At 39.8% G+C, this 17,956-nt stretch overlaps 1 protein-coding gene across 1 annotated transcript; it reads left to right on the forward strand.

Annotated features, from left to right (window-relative positions):
* The first annotated feature begins 1,919 nt into the window (after window positions 1-1,919).
* SERPINB2 (serpin family B member 2) lies at window positions 1,920-16,107 on the forward strand. The gene is made up of 8 exons (XM_040985096.1): window positions 1,920-2,577; window positions 6,044-6,220; window positions 9,014-9,124; window positions 10,645-10,773; window positions 11,253-11,370; window positions 14,078-14,220; window positions 15,099-15,263; window positions 15,553-16,107. The coding sequence occupies exons 1-8, from the start codon at window positions 2,509-2,511 to the stop codon at window positions 15,955-15,957; spliced, it is 1,317 nt and encodes a 438-aa protein (XP_040841030.1). The 5' UTR covers window positions 1,920-2,508; the 3' UTR covers window positions 15,958-16,107.
* The last annotated feature ends 1,849 nt before the right edge of the window (window positions 16,108-17,956 follow it).

Consider the following 17,956-nt stretch of genomic DNA (forward strand, 5'->3'; position numbering starts at 1 on the left):
CTCTCCATATCCTGTGACAGCATGTCTGCTACCGATGGGACTCAGGAAGCTGTGCAACAATGGCCTTCACACCTTCATTGCCTTTTCCTCTCTAGCCTTTACACTTCTCATTTAGCTCCACACTTTCCTGAAGGTCCTAACACACTTAGCAAGTCTTTCTCTTCCTTCCTTGTGACACGCGTGATTTGCACTACTCAATTTGAATGTTTTGTCCTTTGCATCTTTCTCTAGGTATTTTCAAAATTTTTTTTTCTGATGTATTTGAATGTCACAGTTACAGAAATAGAGAGAGAGGAAGAGAGAGGATTCTTCCACCCACCTGCTCACTCCTGTATGGTCACAATGACTGCGGCTGGGCCAAGTCAAACTTAGGAATCATGAGCTTCATCTGAATCTCTCATATGGATGGCTAGAGCACAAACTTTTGGGTCATCTTTTGCTTTTCCCAGGCCATTAATAGGGAGTTGAATCAGAAGTAGAGCGGCTGGGGCACCAGCTGGAACCCATATGGGATGTGGTGCAACAGGCAGCAACTTTACCTGTCACGTACCAAGCATCTGGGGCCTCCTCAACAGACTGAATAATCCGTGAATAAAACCTTAACACATTCAGAATGCTGCATTCCAGAAACGGATTTGTTTCCTGTAGGAAATCAACAGTGCTGGTTCTGTAGCATTATTAGAAAATTAGAGGTTAGAGGGTTTGAGAAGAAAATTTGCAATATTTTATGACTAGTAAGTGGCATAAGGAGGATTTGAACTGACTTTTCTAAACCTTTGAGACTGCATTTGCTTTCTCACCAAAATATAGGACCTTTCCAGAGAGTTTAGCATCTTATTCAACTTATCAAAAATTATTTAATAAGAGCCCACTCAATGTTAAGTACTGTTCTTGTTGTTTTCTCATCTGAAGCGTCATTCAGAGCAAGATCAGTAGCTTGTCGGCTCAGCTCTAGATGCTGCCGTTCACTATGGGGGGTGAGAAGCAGAGTGGACTTCAGTGAAGCCACAGGGTGCAAACAGAAACTCAAGGTTCTAGATTTGGATTCACGGGATGATGGAAGCAGGTGTTCCTCGTGAGACGAGTAACCTAAGCGTGACGATGAAACCGGAAAGTGCAGAGCCGATTGGCAAGTGAGCGACACAGAGTGGCTACAGTTCTGGGTACATCCTACTACACCTGTGGCAAATTGCTGAGCTGCCAGCATGTGAGGTAAAGAACAGATTGGACAGAGACTTTTCCAGAAGGGGCCTTCAGGGAACTGAGGTTGATAAGTGGGACTTAGACAACCGAGTAATCGCATCTCATGAGAACTGACTGCAGGGGAGAATTGAAGATCAATGAGAACCAGCGGTTGTAAATGGCTCAGTGACCTTGTATCTTTTGGTTTAAAGACCAACTGAACAAGTAGGTCAGAGTTGCGGAGTGAACTTTCTTTCTTTTTTAAAAATCAGTGACCTGAGATCTTTCAGTAATAAAGACACCAGAGGGTGCAGTTTTCCACTGCTAGACACAAGTTCTCAAGGATGTGCCTATCCTGCCGTTTGTCTAAGAGCAAGCGATGTCATTAAGTTGCCCACTCCTTCATGATCACAGTCTTACGCTGTGAGGTGAGGTAAGAATAAATCTAGTGCTGTGGACCCTAGCCAAGCTGCAAAGCTCAGGCAGGGTCCCCCCACTTACAGTGTGTGGTTAGCTAACACCTCAGATTACCAGCCCAGCTCTCGGGGCACACGAGCAGTAAGTGGTACAGATGAAACATGGCGTCATTCCTTGTCCTCATAAGTTGACCTTTGGAATTCCCTGTGTTTAAAAGTGAAGAGAAATGCTTTTATAATTTCCTAGGACACATTTCAATGACTTGAAACACGACCATTTTCAAGTTCTGTTCAGTGATGGTATCTTTTGCCAATGAGGAGTTTGGAATTGTAAGTTAAATTAGCAGGTGAGTTGCTACAGTTGCAGATAGGCTGTGCTGCAAGTTCTAATTAGGGCAAATGAAAAAAATCTCTTTGAGTGTGGTTTTTAGCTGGAGATTAGGGTGGAACTCAGATTTACAAAAAGTAGAACAGTTTAAGATGGGGAATTCATGAAAAACAAATAGTGTTTTTGCCTTCATTCCCTTGACCTAAGGGTCACTTGGATCTGCGTGTTTCAGAAAAGAGCCAGATGTTTTCTAAGTTACGTGGAGCCCTGAGGCCATGGCTGTCCACAGGCACAAGTCGCCTTGTGGAATCCGACATCACCACCGAACATGGAGAGGGAAGACTTAAGGTTGGGCCAAGAGACTTTACCTAACTTTAACAGGCATTTGTAGATCCTATTACCAAATTCTGAAGTTTCTAAGTTATGTCAGCAGTATATTTCCCAAACTGTGCCTTTGCCAACAAGCGTTTCTTCTTTAATGATGTCTTTCTGAGTAAACTATTGAATCACTCAAAGGATATGGACTAAAAGGAGAGTGAGAGGAGTGTGTGGGAGGAGCACGGTGTTATAAAAGCTGTCATCATGCTGCCAGGACTGCAGCAACTCCCAGAGGAGCAGCTCCAGTCAGACAGCAGCCCAGAGAACCACAAGGTATTTCTGCCGTCTTTTTGGGAAAGATGGCTTCGTTTTGTCTATTCTTTCATTTTTGTATTAATAACATATTGAGGTGATTGTAATGAGTAAGTAAGAACTTAATGCTGTTTTCTTGTTTGGTTGTCTACTGAAAGTATTTTAATTTAAGCTGGGACTAAGTATGTGGTAAAGTGTAATTGTGAATCTCAGAAGCCAGCAAATACCTCTAAGAGCTTAGCTAAACCAAAGTGTATGTTCCTCTAATTTTACCAAAAGGTTAGAATATATATAATACTAGATACTATTTTGACATTGAATTTCATGGAGATATTTATATAAATTATAATATTTTCATTTAAAATGTTTTAATTGATCTATAAGTTGTATTTAAGTAAAAGGAAAAGAATGCTTAGTTTTTATTCAGACTGGACATTCTGAAACTACATAAATTGAGAAAGAACTTGGGTTGGGTCAATCCAGTGTAAGAATGTACTTGTTGCCTTTAGTTGGATAAGGGGACGATGTAATGAAAGAGGAAAATCAGCTCTACTTGTATTTGCATTTACTGAAGTACAGTTCAATTAGTAGTTTAATGCCCTATAAAGAGATGCTGAATCATTATAAGTGTCAACAAATAAAAGAAACTGCTTTTAACTTTGTGGGAGGAAACAGCAGCAACTTTTAATGGGCTTCTTTGAAACTATTGATTTATCTTCACTCTTACTGATTTCTGTGTTCAATTTCAAGATATTTCCCCTAGGAAGGCACAAAGATCAAATTGTTTTGATTGTAACAGCAAGCCCTAATCCAACATGCAGGGCCATGGGAAGAGGGACTTTGGTCAATTGGTCAGGTGTGGCACATCCCCAGTGCTTCGTTGTCTGTGCCAAGTTTCAGTGTTGCATGCATCAACTTATGTTGCTGGAACCAGCATCAATGCCAGAAGCCTAGCCCTGTCTATGGTTTCCATTCATCAAAGTGTTATACATTATGCAGAAGCATGCTGAAGTTGTCCAACTTACTACCATGTTAAGGAACTTACTACAAATATGTACCTTACCTGAGAATTATTTGACATTATGTTATGACTTTGGTTTTGCATTGTCTTACAAACATATTGCCTTGCAAACACAAGTCATGGGTTTGTCTGACAATCAGAAGGCACTGTCACAACTGGCAAAAATCCCAAACTTCCCAAACTTTGACAAGTTGGTAGGAGAGGCATTAAATTTAGGGCTGAAGGTTGGGAATCAGCCTAGACTCTGAGACTAACTAGCTGTGAAATCTCCAGCTATAGCTCTTCATTCATCTAACAGGAATCTCCAAGGTTTACTGAGCAAGTCCTTACGAAGATTAAGCAGAAAGTTAGGTGAAGGAATTTGTAACTGAAATTGAGACACTAAATGTCATTTTTTCTGTTAGTCATACTTCATTTAGAAAATGGAATTCAGAATATTTTAAAAAGAAGCAAGCTTATGTGGGACAAGTCCCTTTTCATTAGTATCAAAGAGATGAGGGTGCAGTTTATAACAAAGAATTTGATATAGATATCTTAGTTTACTTTTCTGACATATTTCCACATTCTTTTAGTTTGTTTCCAAATAGTATTAAGGCAATTTATTTTAAAAACTGAAATAACAAATCATGATAATTATAAATTTTTGAGCCACTCATGTTAATCCATTCTCTGTGATGAAGTCAGAAGAAAAATATTGTGCCTCCCCCTTTTAAAATTTAATGAGAATTAATGGCTTTATTGAACAGCAACTTCCTTCTTTTATTTCCTCTTTCTGGCATTTCTCAAGCTTAAGTTCTTACATGCTGTAATGAAGACGTATAGAAGTCAGTGGGGCTACCGGAAAAAAGTCGGCTTCGAAAAGGGTGATCTGGGCTTGAATCCATGATTATGCAAAAAGGCTGTCTGTCTTTGCATGAGTTATTTAACAGTGAGGAGCATCAGAATATTATCTATGTTGCTCATATTGTTCCTACAAATATTAACTGATGAGGCAAAAGAGCTAGAGGAACAAGTTTGATTTACCGTATCTTGTTAAAATTCAAATGAGTTGTGTTTCAAATGAGCAATTTTGATACAAATGCCAATGACTTCCTTAATGATATGATTTCATGAAGTAAGGGCTTGCGTAAGACGTCCATGGAGCAGAGAAACAAGTGACATTTGGTTCTCTTTGGGAAGCCCTGCTGTGTGACGTCACTGCTGTAGGTAGCATGACAACTACTACAAGGTATCAAGGTATGTCTTCTCCCAGGGGACTTTCCCAGCTCCTCTCCAATTCTGGAAGTAATAGTCACAGAGAGAAGATGAGTATTACAGTAGGTTGATGTTTTTTGGTATTTGTGGGTGTGTTTTAAGTATACAGCTGGAAACATGATCATTGCTAAGTAGCACAATAAAACACATACACATGCACACGTACACATCTGCCTTGGGGGTGTCCAAGTATCGACTTTCATGCAGAGTCTTGGCTCTTGGAAGGAATGTCTGCATTTATTTTCAGGTGGTTGATACATTGAATATATGTGTGTGTGTTTCGTATATCAGATATTATCTCTATATTCCTGTCTGGCACTGACTTCCTCCTGGGGATTGTGCTAGACACAGAAACCCTTTTATGATTCCCAGTAATAAACTCACCATCCCAGGAAGTGCTTTCTGTGTAGCAGGGCTGTGGTGCGGGTGGCTGGCTAGGGCGTAGGCAGAGGCTGGGTGCAGTATCAACTCCTCAACAATGAGTCTGAGATACTTTGACAAGCAAGGAGTGGGAAAGCAGATAGCTGCTTTCAACTGGAGCTGACAAGTAGTTACATGCAAGTGTCGTGCATCTGAATCAGTGGATTAGGGTGTGCTTGCCTGTGTGTGGTTGTGCAACACATGGGCATGTGCAGTGGAGCTATAAGTGCAGCAAGGGATGGACAGCGTGACCCCAGAGGTGCTTACCTGGCTTCATTTCCTACACCCACCTCTTAAAACTGAGTGCAATTGTCTCTTTTCTGAATGTCTCTTTGTTCAGCAGTTTCTTGCTTTGTAAAACTGACTTATGCATTGAGCTTAGTGAGGATCAAATGGTTAGTATAGCTAAAGTGTTTGGATCAGCAATCGCCGTGAGGTAAGAACTCAATAAACACTGTTTATTGTTGCTGTCATCATTTTCTTATTTGAAGTGCCATAAAGTGTCACTGCTAATTGCTGAATGTCTCTTCATATCTCCAGATTGGCTACATGATTTTCAGGATATGGTGCAAAATGAAAACATGGGGCCTCTTGTTTAAAATAGTGGGAATTTAAAGATGGTGTCAGAAGAATGCTGTACCATGCCTGGGGACTTTCTCTGTGTTTGAAGTACAGGGAGGGAAGCCCTGACTGAGCAGAGTGTAATAGTCTGTGTTTCTCTACTGATTTCATCCACAATGCTACACCCTCTCCTAAAGCTTCCTCTTACCACTTTCACTGCTTTCTTTCTAGGTTGACACAATGGAAAACCTTAATGTTGCAAACACAATTTTTGCCCTCAATTTCTTCAAGCACCTTGCAGAAGTGAGCCCCACCCAGAATCTCTTCTTCTCCCCATGGAGCATCTCATCAACCATGGCCATGATCTACCTGGGTTCCAGGGGCAACACTGAAGACCAGATGGCCAAGGTAAGCTTGTGTTCAGCCTCCACGTTAGGACAGGATGGTTTCGGAATGGATTTGTAGAATTACTCTTGTTTTACATCCAGGTCACCTTCACTCTAAGAAGACAAAACAGCCACTGAAACCCTCAATCGCATGTTTGATAAAGTTACCACCATTTCTTAACTCCTAACTCACTCCAAATCACTCTGCTTCCCCGGTGTGTTTGTTCCTTACCCTTGTGAAGAATTCTTTCTAATGATTTCTAGAAATGGTCACAGCAGATTAAAAAAAAAAAAACAAGCTAGGTGCTGGAACTGTGGCTAGCACATAGAGAACTTGCATCCATCAGCAGTGTGGCTCAGCAGGATGTGTGGCCAGTTTTCAGTATCGAAGTGGACAGGGTGTGGGGCAGCACTATGAAGTTTCCCTGCCTTCAGGCCTCCCTCCCTCTAGTTCCTTCCTCTCTCCCTCCCTCACTTACTTCCTCTCTTCTTTTTCTTTCCCGTCTTTCCTTTCTTCCCTCCTTCTTTCTCTTCCATTGTTTTCTTTCTTCTTTCCTTCCTTCCCTAGTGAATGGATATAGATTTGTTCAGGAAGCTCTTTCCACTGGGGTTTGGAAATAAGGTGAAGTTTTGCCTGCCATCACACATTGCAATAGTCATCACAGGTTTATTCTGCACATGGAAATTTTCACGCTCCTTCCGTCTTCTTAGGCCAGCCACTGGACGACAATTAACATTCCTCCACATTCCCATGCATTAAACCTGAATGCTTTAAGCACAAGGCTGTATTGTGCTTTTGGTCACACCAAAATGCCACTGGCTTGTTACTAGCTTCCCATGAAAATTGTGTCTGGGTGTGTAAGCATTTTCTTCAGAGACATGATCACCACAGAAGGACAAGGGATGGTCTCTATGCTCATGCCTGTTTGAACATCAAAACTTACAGCAAAGTTCAGTTGCTCAACTCTGACAGCAGCAGTCTTTTGCAAGTTTCCTTCCTCTCTATCATCTTTGCCCTGAAAAATGCAGCGAGCTGCACTGGAAGTTTTAGGAAACACCTGAATCTCTCTTTCTTTTTTCTTTTAATATAAAGGAACCAGCACAACAATTTTTAAAATTAAATGCTAAGAGACTGCAGTGGGTTTTTTTAAGTTAAAAAAACAAAGAAAAATTATTACTGGTTACTCTGGAGACAAGATTGATTTCCATCGCAAGAAATTGCTTGAAATTTTGTGCATTTTGTATTTCAAATGTGAATTTGATTGCTTTTTAACTAAAATTTAAGAGGAATCCTGGGATGGAAGGAATATGCCTGGGCACTGGGCACCTACTCATCTGTGTTGGAGTCATGCTTTGCCACTTGCTAAGCATGTGAATGAAGGTATATAAATCCTATGGCCTCTGTGTTCTTGTCTATAAAAGGCAAATGAAAATTCAGCTCCTCCAAGATGGTTGCATAAAGCACCTGTTAGCTAGCACTTAGCAGAGGCCACCTTCCTGAGAAACTTTTATGAGTTTACTCACATAATACACAATCCTTTGAGGTAGGTTCAATGATTATCATATTAACTTCACAGATCAGCAAATGAGAACCAGAAAGCGCCCATGGTTGGGACTTGGTGTAGCTAAGAGACACAATGTGAGTGTAGTTGTGTGGAAAGAAAGGCCAAAGCAGAAGGTATCAACTCCTGGGAAGCACAGGCATAACAGATTAACGTGCTGGCCGGGAATGCTTCCGAGGGTTTGGACAAGGCACCTGCCATGCTCTCTTGTCTGTGGCTGCAGCATGCCTCAGGTCCCCTCAGCTCCTCCACTCCTGAAGAGACCCCTTCTCAAAGGCATTTCTGGAGTGACTCAGGAAGACTTTGATGCCACCTCAGAAGCTCCTGACTTAAAGAGGGATTGGGCAGAACTGAACCACTTTGTTTCTGATGGTGTTAGGTAGAATTCTTGAAGTCGGCCTCGAGAAACAGGGCAAGGCTTCATACATACCAAGCCTTTCTCTTCAGCTCAAGAATCCACAACGAGACTGAACAAGGTTATCTGGCCTTTGTTAACAGATCCCAATGTCAACATGCTTAGCACATCACACTGTCCACACCCTGGGTCCTGTGGGAGAATTCTACAGAACCTAAGTGTTCCAAAACTATCTGAGTGGGTGGAGCAGACCAGCACTGTTCAGCAGGCAGCAATGCCGGCTGTGTGCGGGTGGGTCAGCATCATGGGGACTGATACCGCCTGCTTCCTCATGTTGTCTGGAGCCACACACACAGGAACAAAGACTCGTGTTGTCATCACACCCCTGTAATCTGTCTCTACACAAGGAAGTTGGTTTCCTTCTCTGTGTGACTATGCATGCGTAAACATTTTAGGGGATTCCTGTTAATGTCAAAGGACCTTTTCTGCTTAAGCTGACAGTTCTAGACAGATTGTACATGTGTTTTCTATGTTAAGACTGCTGAAAAGGGAGTAATATAGAAGATTCTGAGTTAAACTTATTGTTTTTTCAGAATGCCAACTTTTTTTTTTCAATGTAACACATAGATTAAAACATAATTTAGGGAACATTATGTAACAGAAAATCTTATAACAGAAAATGTTTTAGATATGATTTAATAGAAATACATTTGAAGTTTCTTGTAGGGGGGATTTAGGTTGTCTACTATTTCTGCATTACATGGAAAGAGCACTTACGCTTGTTTTTCATACACAAAGGCAAATACAAAAGACCACTTAAAGGTCTCTGTCAGCTGTTGGTTTTAAAGTTTCAGTAATTCAACAGGAAAATGTAATCATTCTCATATTCTCATTACAGGTGCTTCAGTTTAAGCAAGTTGGAGGTCATGATGTCACCCCGGAGAATTTTACTGGTTGTAAATTCATGCAACAGGTCCAGAAGGGTCCCTATCCTGATGCTATTGTGCAGGTATTTGACTAATTTGTTCATATTAAGTTTACATGTCATTGTTACAATCCTCTTATCTTAAAAGTCACAGCATTAGACCTGGCATTAACCTGAAACAACTTCCCCATTCACAGAAAGAAAACAAGGATTCTGAGTCATTTACTTAGCGTAGTGAGGTCATACCACTAACAAATGGCAAAACCAAGGTGACATCCAGAATTCTTGACTTTAATCAAAGCTAGTTTTAAATTTCTATCACTCTCCTCTGCCAGTAATTGGGTAAATGTATTTTAAAACAATGCCAGAGGCTCCTAGATCACCCTTTTTTATAGAAGAAGATTCCTAACAAAGCAGAGAGAAAATGAAGTGACAAATAACTGAAGAATGAAGGCCAAGCTCAATGTGTGTATGAGGTCACGGACCCAAAGCTGCCTTTCCACCAAAGCAACCTCCCTCCCCATCTTCCTTTTACTTGCTCCCTTCCTGTCATCTAACCTATCATGTATCTATTGACCTATCTATCATCTGTCAATCTCAAGTAGTAATACTTTTCCTCAACAATCCATTTGCTTAGGTTTCTGTTATTCAGCTCAACTCTAAGACCTGAATCTAAATGTGTGTAGCCAGCCCTCACTGTCTTGTTCATGGTTAGATGATGCAGAGATAAAACCCATGGTTTCTTCCTGGGCTTCCTCATGCTTCATCATTCTGTGAATTATGGATTAGAAGAGGTGTCATGGCTCCTATAATGATTGTGAGTCAATTAGATCCTCTCACTTCCCTTAGGAAGCCATCCTGTGCGCAGCTCAGGCAGTGCGTTAGAATCCCCATTTACTTTCGAGACTTTGTAAACCCATATTTTCTGTTGCATAGGCTATCCCGAGAAAAGGATGCTCATAGAAACTATATAAACAGATCATTAGCATGGTTAAAGTAATAATTTTTTCCCAACTTTTCTGAGTCATCATTGGCAGATAAAATCTACATCTCTTCAAGGTGTACAACCTTGTGGTTTGATATAACATATATCGTGGAAAATTTGCCAAAACATAAGAACACAATCAACACATCCTAACCATAACTAGTTATTATTTGGTTATGGGGAGGTTGTGACAAGTCACAAAATATACACTTTTTGCACATTTAAAATAAACAACATGGAAGTTTATGCCATAGTCACACTCTCTCTGTATATTAGGTACTAAAACTTATTAAACTTAAATACAAACTAAAAATTCTTTAGCTATGGGAACTGTACACGAACCTAAATTTCTTCTAATATGTTGGCTACTTCCTGGCTAAATACAATGCATGAATATAATAAAATTTGGGACAGATTAAAACTTATTTTGCTGTTTTAAATAGTTTAAATCTTCACATCCTCATCAAAATCACTTTATTAAAGGTTTTTCTAGAGTATCAGAAGAAATTATGCATTAATATAGCAATGATCTTTTGAAAAAAAACCATGTCATTGCTTAGGACACATCTTTTTATAGTAGTTCTTTGTCACATAAGAGAATTCTTTCTTTCTGTTGCAGGCACAAATTAGAGACACCATCCATTCCTCCTTCAGCTCTCTCAGCTCTGCAATCAACAAATCCACAGGGGATTATTTATTGGAAAGTGCCAACAAGCTGTTTGGAGAGAAGTCTGCAGGTTTCATGGATGTAAGTAATGCCTGTAATTGAGATGGTATGTGACGAAAATGACCAGAAGTCAAGTTACTTTCAGGGTAGTTCTCTGCAGTTCATACAAGTGGAATCAGAATTTGGTACAGATTCCCCAAGCTTCACCTGCTGTAACCAGCTTTCCTTATGTTCTTGCTTTCCTTGTTCATTCTCTAGTGTAAATGTCTCATCTGTGGAGGTTAGACATCTGGACGACAAACTGCCTTCCAGGAGCACTATCCCCCAAGCCAAATTCCTCTAATATCTGCTAGGAGTACAGGAAGGCAGATGGAATTGGGGCTGGAATCTGGGGAAGGAGGTCAATGAAGATCCTGTAATCTGTTTCCTCATTCATCACCTCTCGCCCACTTCAAGCCCTACTCCAGGGTTTCCAGTATTGATAGCTTATAACTTACAGCTAAACTATAAATAGTTCACGATCACTTGTCATAACATTTGGTTCTTTTTCTGCTTTAAAGGAGTACATGAAACTTTCTAAGAAATATTACTCTACAGAACCCCAGGCAGTAGACTTTCTGAAATGCGCAGAAGAAGCCAGAAAAAAAATTAATTCTTGGGTCAACACTCAAACCAAAGGTAAAACCACTTGAATATTTTCTTTTCTTCTTTCTACTTAGAAAGCTAAGATCTTAATACAATCATTGAACTTAGCCATTAAACCCTTAAAATTTACCAACCTTCACTGGTTAATGTAAGCTTATTGCCATGTAACTATAGTAGTGAATAAATTAAGAAAAAATTAACTGAGGTCCACTGATGGAAAATATATGAACTCAATTTAAGTATTTTGATTTTGTGTTTTACTCTCATAAGGAATATGAAGGAAGACAAATATTTCCAAATATTGAAAGTAATTGTGACTCTGTACCCTCCATGGACCAAAACAAAGAAAAATATATTTGACCCTAAGTTGAGTAATTATTGTACTGTATAAAGAATATTTGCAATGGAAGAAGAAAGTCTTAAAAATATTTAGATTTTTTGTTCTCTTTCACAATTTGAAGTCAGCACATTTTGTTTGCTTTGGCCCTGGCTTCATCTCTCTTTGATTCTCTAAGCCCCTTCAACCAATTTAACTCATGTCCTTTTGCCCTTAATTTTTTCATAGATTAGTGCCTCCCTTTACATTTTCACACCACTCAACCTTAGTGAAACAATACATTCATTCTTACTGAGTGAATAATATTTATCTATATCTTTTACCATGTACCAGACACTGGAGTGGAAATGAACACATGAATTATGACTCCTGCCACCATAGAAATTTCCATCTTGGGAAGCAATGAAAATGGCAATTGTTAAATAGTCATAGGTGCTTTGATGGGGCAGTACAGGGCACTACTTGGGAGCATGTAAGGAAGATACTTGAGTAGAATAGAACATGCTTGAGTTTTGATTGGGAATGTGAGCTGAAGGTATTTAGGAAAAGGCAACCATGACACCTGGAGAGGGTGTTGCAGACAGAGTATGCAGTTATATAGAAAGTCCAGAAAAGAAGCACCTGACCCTTTGAGGAAATGAATGGAGTTAAGTTTGACTAGTAGTGAGGTGCCACCAAAAGGGTGAAGTGGCAGGCGTGTTCTCTTGTTCTCACTCTCATGTGGCAGGAAGCCTCAGTGACTCCCTGCTGTCCTAAGGAGAAGCTCTCATAATCTGGCCCACTGCGTGCTGCTGCAGGATTCTCTAACTCCCTAAGCGCAGTGTACGCACTGATACCTCCACACCCTCTTCACAAGGACTCCTCAACTGCAGGGTTTAGTTTATGCCACAAAGTCCCACCCTTTCCTGGAAGTGTCCCTAATCACGTACTTCCTGATAATTTCTCTTTTCAGCTGGTCTGTTATTATTATTTTTTTAACCTCATTACTCCTATTCATATTTAACATAGAAAACTATTTTAAAATGATTTTGGCTGTTTCTTCTTCTATCAAAGTAATAGGGTCTAGCCAGACTATTGAGAGTTGAGAGTCTGTTGTACTTTTCCTCTGTCCCTACATAGAGTGACGCTGTCCTTTGAAAACAGAGATCAACTTACAACAGTCCAACATCTGTCAGCAATATTAGAAAGCTTTAGACTGAGGAAACAGAATATTTAAAATTTAACTAGCATTATAACTATGGGGAACTTGCAAACTTTCTTCATCATTGTGTCCTTTTTGTGTAAAATTATACTAATGATTTCTTCCTAAAAGAGTCACTGTGAGGATCAGGTCATGTAGTGCATTGTAGTGGTTGGAGCGATGCAGAGCATGTACCCACCTCAAAGGAACTTTTTCTTCAATTTCCTAATGATTGCAGTCTGATGTCATTATGTCTGAGGGCATACTCAGGATTACTGCTTTAATTTCTTTGTATTGCTATTTTTAAATTGCTTTCTTTTTAAAGATTTATGTATTTTTGGACAGTTAGATTTACAGAGAGAAGGAAAGACAGGGAGAAAGAGTGTCCATTTGCTGGTTCACTTCCCAAGTGGCTGTAATGACTGGAGCTGTACTGAACTGATGCCAAGAACCAGGAGCCAGGAGCTTCTTCCCAGTCCCAAGGCTTTGGGCTATCCTTTACTGCTTTCCCAGGCCACGAACAGGGAGCTTGGTGGGAAATGAAGCAGCTGGGACATGCACCTGTGCATGGATTTAATTACTGAGCCACCATGGCAGGTCCATTGCTATTGTTCTCCATGTTATTTGGCTCAGTTATAGAACTTACCACATAATTTTTTCACAATTAATACTAAATGTTCTCTACAGTATTTTGGGCACATTGAAATAATTAATTTTTTTCCCCTTGTCTTTTTGACTCTTAGTTAAGCTTTAGTGTACATTTTAAAATTATTTACAGGATTTAGATTTTAAGGAATTTATTCATTTTAAATGAATGGATTGGTTAAATGGACAGTTAGTCTGAACTGGATTGGGAGAAATAAGTGATGCACTGTGGAAAAGGGCCATCATGCACCTTAATGGACTTTGACTGCCTTCTGAACTGAATAACGTTCATACAACTGCAAAGCTGAGAAAGCAATACATAAAAGGAAGTGAAAACATGGTTCCTAGTTTGATAGTGATTCTGAATTTAAAAATAACTATCTTCATTTTCTCTTGAGTTTTGCAAACTTGAGAAATGTGTTCCAATTTAAGCCTACAGAAAAAGCTTGATTTTGAAAATCAACATCCATTCAGAGTTTGACCAATGTGAACTCTGAGTTTGATGTTTACCCGAAACAACCATGTCTTCATAACTTTGGCTTTGATATGAAAACTCAATCTATGTTTTGTTCCTGCAGGTAAAATCCCAAATCTGCTCCCAGAAGGTTCTGTAGATGCAGAGACCAGGATGGTCCTTGTGAATGCCGTCTACTTCAAAGGAAAGTGGAAAACTCCATTTGAGAAGAAGCTGAATGGGTTCTACCCTTTCCACCTGAACTCGGTATGAGAAAATAAGATGCATTGCCTAAAGGTGTGTTTTAGGACATAAGGAAAGATGGAGCCAGAAAAGTGAAGATTGTTCACCGATTCCCAGATGACCTGCTTTTTCTGACTCAGGTTCGCTGTGCATTGACCTTACTCAGTGGCATTTCCAGAGGCAGTGTGAGCTGAGCCGAGGACCACAGGCCTCATGCAGAGGCATATCTGGATTCAAATGTTGGCTGGATCACTTACCAGCTAAGACCCTACTTACATTTCATGCATTTCATATTTCTTGTATAAAACTGTGCTACGACAGTACCCATTTCAGAAATTCCTTGGAAGCGTTCACTGAGGTTTAGAAGTTCTTGCCCAATAATTAATACTGAACAAAAGTTTCAGTGTTATTTTCATTGTTGTCTGTGTTACTAAACAGTGGATATAACTTGAAAAGTCTACAAGATTAGAGTACTCATGGTAAGGATATACAAATAGTTTACTGTCTGCATTAAATCTGAATCCATTCTCTTATGTATATGGTTGTAAATCTTTTTAAGGGATTTATTTGCTTATTGGAATGGCATTCTGAGAGAGAGAGAGAGAGAGAGAGAGAGAGAGAGAGAGAGAGAGAGTCATCCATCTGCTTGTTTACTCCTTAAGTGGTTGCAACAGCCGGGCTTGGGTCAGGCCAAAGCCAGGAACCAGATGCATCATTTTGGCCATTAGCTGGTAGCTGGTAGCTGGGTCAGCTATGTAGCGGCCAGGACTGGAACCAGCATTCATACGGGATGCCAGTGCTGCAAGCGGTGATTTAACTCACTGTGCCATGGGGCCTGCTCCATTGTAAATACCTTGACATCTTAGACTTGACTTTCATGTTTTACTTTGTAATAATTTCAGACTGAGAGTAAACCTGTACAGATGATGTACTTGCGTGAAAAGCTGAACATTGGATACATAGAAGACCTAAAGGTTCAGATCCTAGAACTCCCATATGCTGGAAATGTCAGTATGCTCCTGTTACTTCCAGAAAAAACTGCTGATGCTAGCACTGGGTTGGAATTGGTAAGACATTCCCCCTTCAATTGCTTTAAACTTTTGGGGCTAAAACTCCCAGTAAGGAAATGAACTTCTACATCTAAGAAGTACTCTTTACTTTCCTACAGAAATAGGTTATTGAGTGCACAATAAGTGTGGCATTTTTTTTCAGAATTTCTGAAGATATGGTATACTTGCTACCTTCTCAAAAGTTTGACCAGTCCATTAAAATTTTGTATGATGCATTATTAAATTGAAGTCTGTAATTTTTAACTAACACTGAGTTTTTGGTTTTGCCTTTTGCTTTGCATTACAGCTGGAGGGTGCAATCACCTACGACAAGCTGAAGAACTGGACCAACAAAGACACGATGGCTGAAGATGATGTGGAAGTGTATATCCCCCAGTTCAAATTAGAAGAGCGTTATGAACTCAAATCCATTCTGAAAACCATGGGCATGGAGGATGCCTTCAGCAAGGGCCAGGCCAATTTCCAAGGAATGTCAGAAGCAAATGATTTGTTTCTTTCTGAAGTGTTCCATCAAGCAACCGTTGATGTTAACGAGGAGGGCACGGAAGCCTCTGCTGGCACTGGGGGCGTTATGACAGGAAGAACTGGCCATGGGGGCCCTCAGTTTGTGGCTGACCATCCTTTCCTTTTCCTGATCATGCACAAAATAACCAACAGCATCCTGTTTTTGGGCAGATTCTCCTCACCATAAAATAGAAAAGATTCCATTTCTACACAGGACTTCTTGGCGTGAGCTATCAGTCTCAGAAATGCTATTTTAGGAGCCAAGAGACTTTTTTTCTCCATGTTTCTGTTTTTCTGTAAAAATTCTGGGACCTATTAAATATAAAGGCAGAAATGACCAGATAATCTTCAATCATAATTTCATTAACCATTTGGTCTCTTTAAAGGAGATAATCTCCACTTTGTTTCTTTTTCTTTTTCATTCATTTTATCACATTAACTTTTCCTTTGTTATTTATTACCTCATATAATTGTGGGCTTAAAAAGAATTGTTATTAACTGTCTATTTAATGTAACCAGTTAAGTTGCAGAAGCAGGTGGTCAGTTGATTTTCTATCTAACCATGTTTACTTGTTCTTAGAGTGAATGAATAAAAGTTTCTCCATGCCGTTTTGTAATATTTTGAAGAAAATCTTCAGCAATAGGAAACATGTTATTTACATTATTAGAATTGCCATTTTTGTAACTTACATAAATTATGAACATATAATAAATGAACATAGTTCTTTCTAAAATTTGTTTTATTTTATTTGTTAGAAAGTCAGATATACAGAGAGGAGAGAGAGAGGAAGATCTTCTGTCTGATGATTGACTCCCCAAGCAGCCACAATAGCTGGAACTGAGCTGATCTGAAATCAGGAGTCTGGAATCTCTTCCAGGTCTCCCATGCGGGTGCAGGGTCCAAAGGCTTTGGGCTGTCCTCGACTGCTTTCCCAGGCCACAAGCAGGGAACTGGATGGAAAGCAGAGTCATTGGGATTAGAACCATTGCCTCTATGGGATCCCAGTGGGTTTAAGGCTAGGACTCTAGCCACTAGGTTACCATGCTGGGCCCAAATGACCATGTTTCAATGCAACTGTTTGTGCATCATAAGCTAGTTATGCTTTGATTCCAGGGAGTGGCATATCATAGACTACTTGTGACGATCCAAATTAGGCAAAAAGGAAGAAAGAAAGAAAGAAAGAAAGAAAGAAAGAAAGAAAGAAAGAAAGAAAGAAAGAAAGAAAGATAGATATCAAGAGCACAGCTGACTCTCTTACTTGAAGATTCAGTGTTGAGATTGAAAGAGTTGTAATTGCAAGAAAAATTGATTGACATTACATTCTCAAAACAGCCAAAGGCCTAGTGACTCATAGACATTGAGGTGACAATCTTTTGGGGACCCCGTGTTCACACCTAAAGGATATCAGCAACAAGCACAAATTAGCAGAGTCAAGGTTACAACCATTAATCTAAGAGTTCAGAGAAGTGGAGAGGGGTTGTGTCTGAGGATGGGAGGGGAAACATAAGCTTGCTCCTTTTAAAGGTGTTTGTTCCAAAGAACACTGGATGCTTTTAAATAGAACAGAGTTCAGACCTGAGAATTAAAACGAGTCATAGATTAGGGAGTGTGAACTGGTAATAAAGTCTGGCTACGGAAGTGTGGGTAGACCCAGGCAACAGATGCCAGGCACAATGCTGCCTCTGAAACTCATGGTGATTTGCCCTGATAGTGTATAGTGGCTTGGCTATCCACACTGTGAATCTCTTGTGCCACAATACCAACTCCAGTGAGTGGTATTCTGCTCACGCAGCCTAAATATACTAAGCCTGCCATTATCTACTTCATTTGCTTTTGCTCTATTCCTATATCTTCTCTTTGTCTCTATTCCTATTAGAATAGTCACAACGTACCTGAAGCACTTCTGTTTCTCAAGTTCGTTGAAAGCATAGTAAATTCATGCTGTCCAAACATCAATATCATAAAAACAACTGGATAAACATCTTCTCTCCCACTCCCGTTTCCTATTCATTTGTTTTCCTTTCCTCTCTCCATATTAGTGCTGTTTGTACATATTGCCATTCTACATAGGGCAGGCCAATTAGCAATAAATGAACAAAGTTATGCTAATAATACATTTAATTACTTAAGCTGGGGTTCTTTGGTTCACTTCAGTAGCAAAATAATACGCAAACATGATGTGATT

Source organism: Ochotona curzoniae, unplaced genomic scaffold (assembly GCF_017591425.1).
Source record: "Ochotona curzoniae isolate NIBS_2020 unplaced genomic scaffold, NIBS_Ocur_1.0 contig_43, whole genome shotgun sequence".
Lineage (NCBI taxonomy): Eukaryota > Metazoa > Chordata > Mammalia > Lagomorpha > Ochotonidae > Ochotona > Ochotona curzoniae.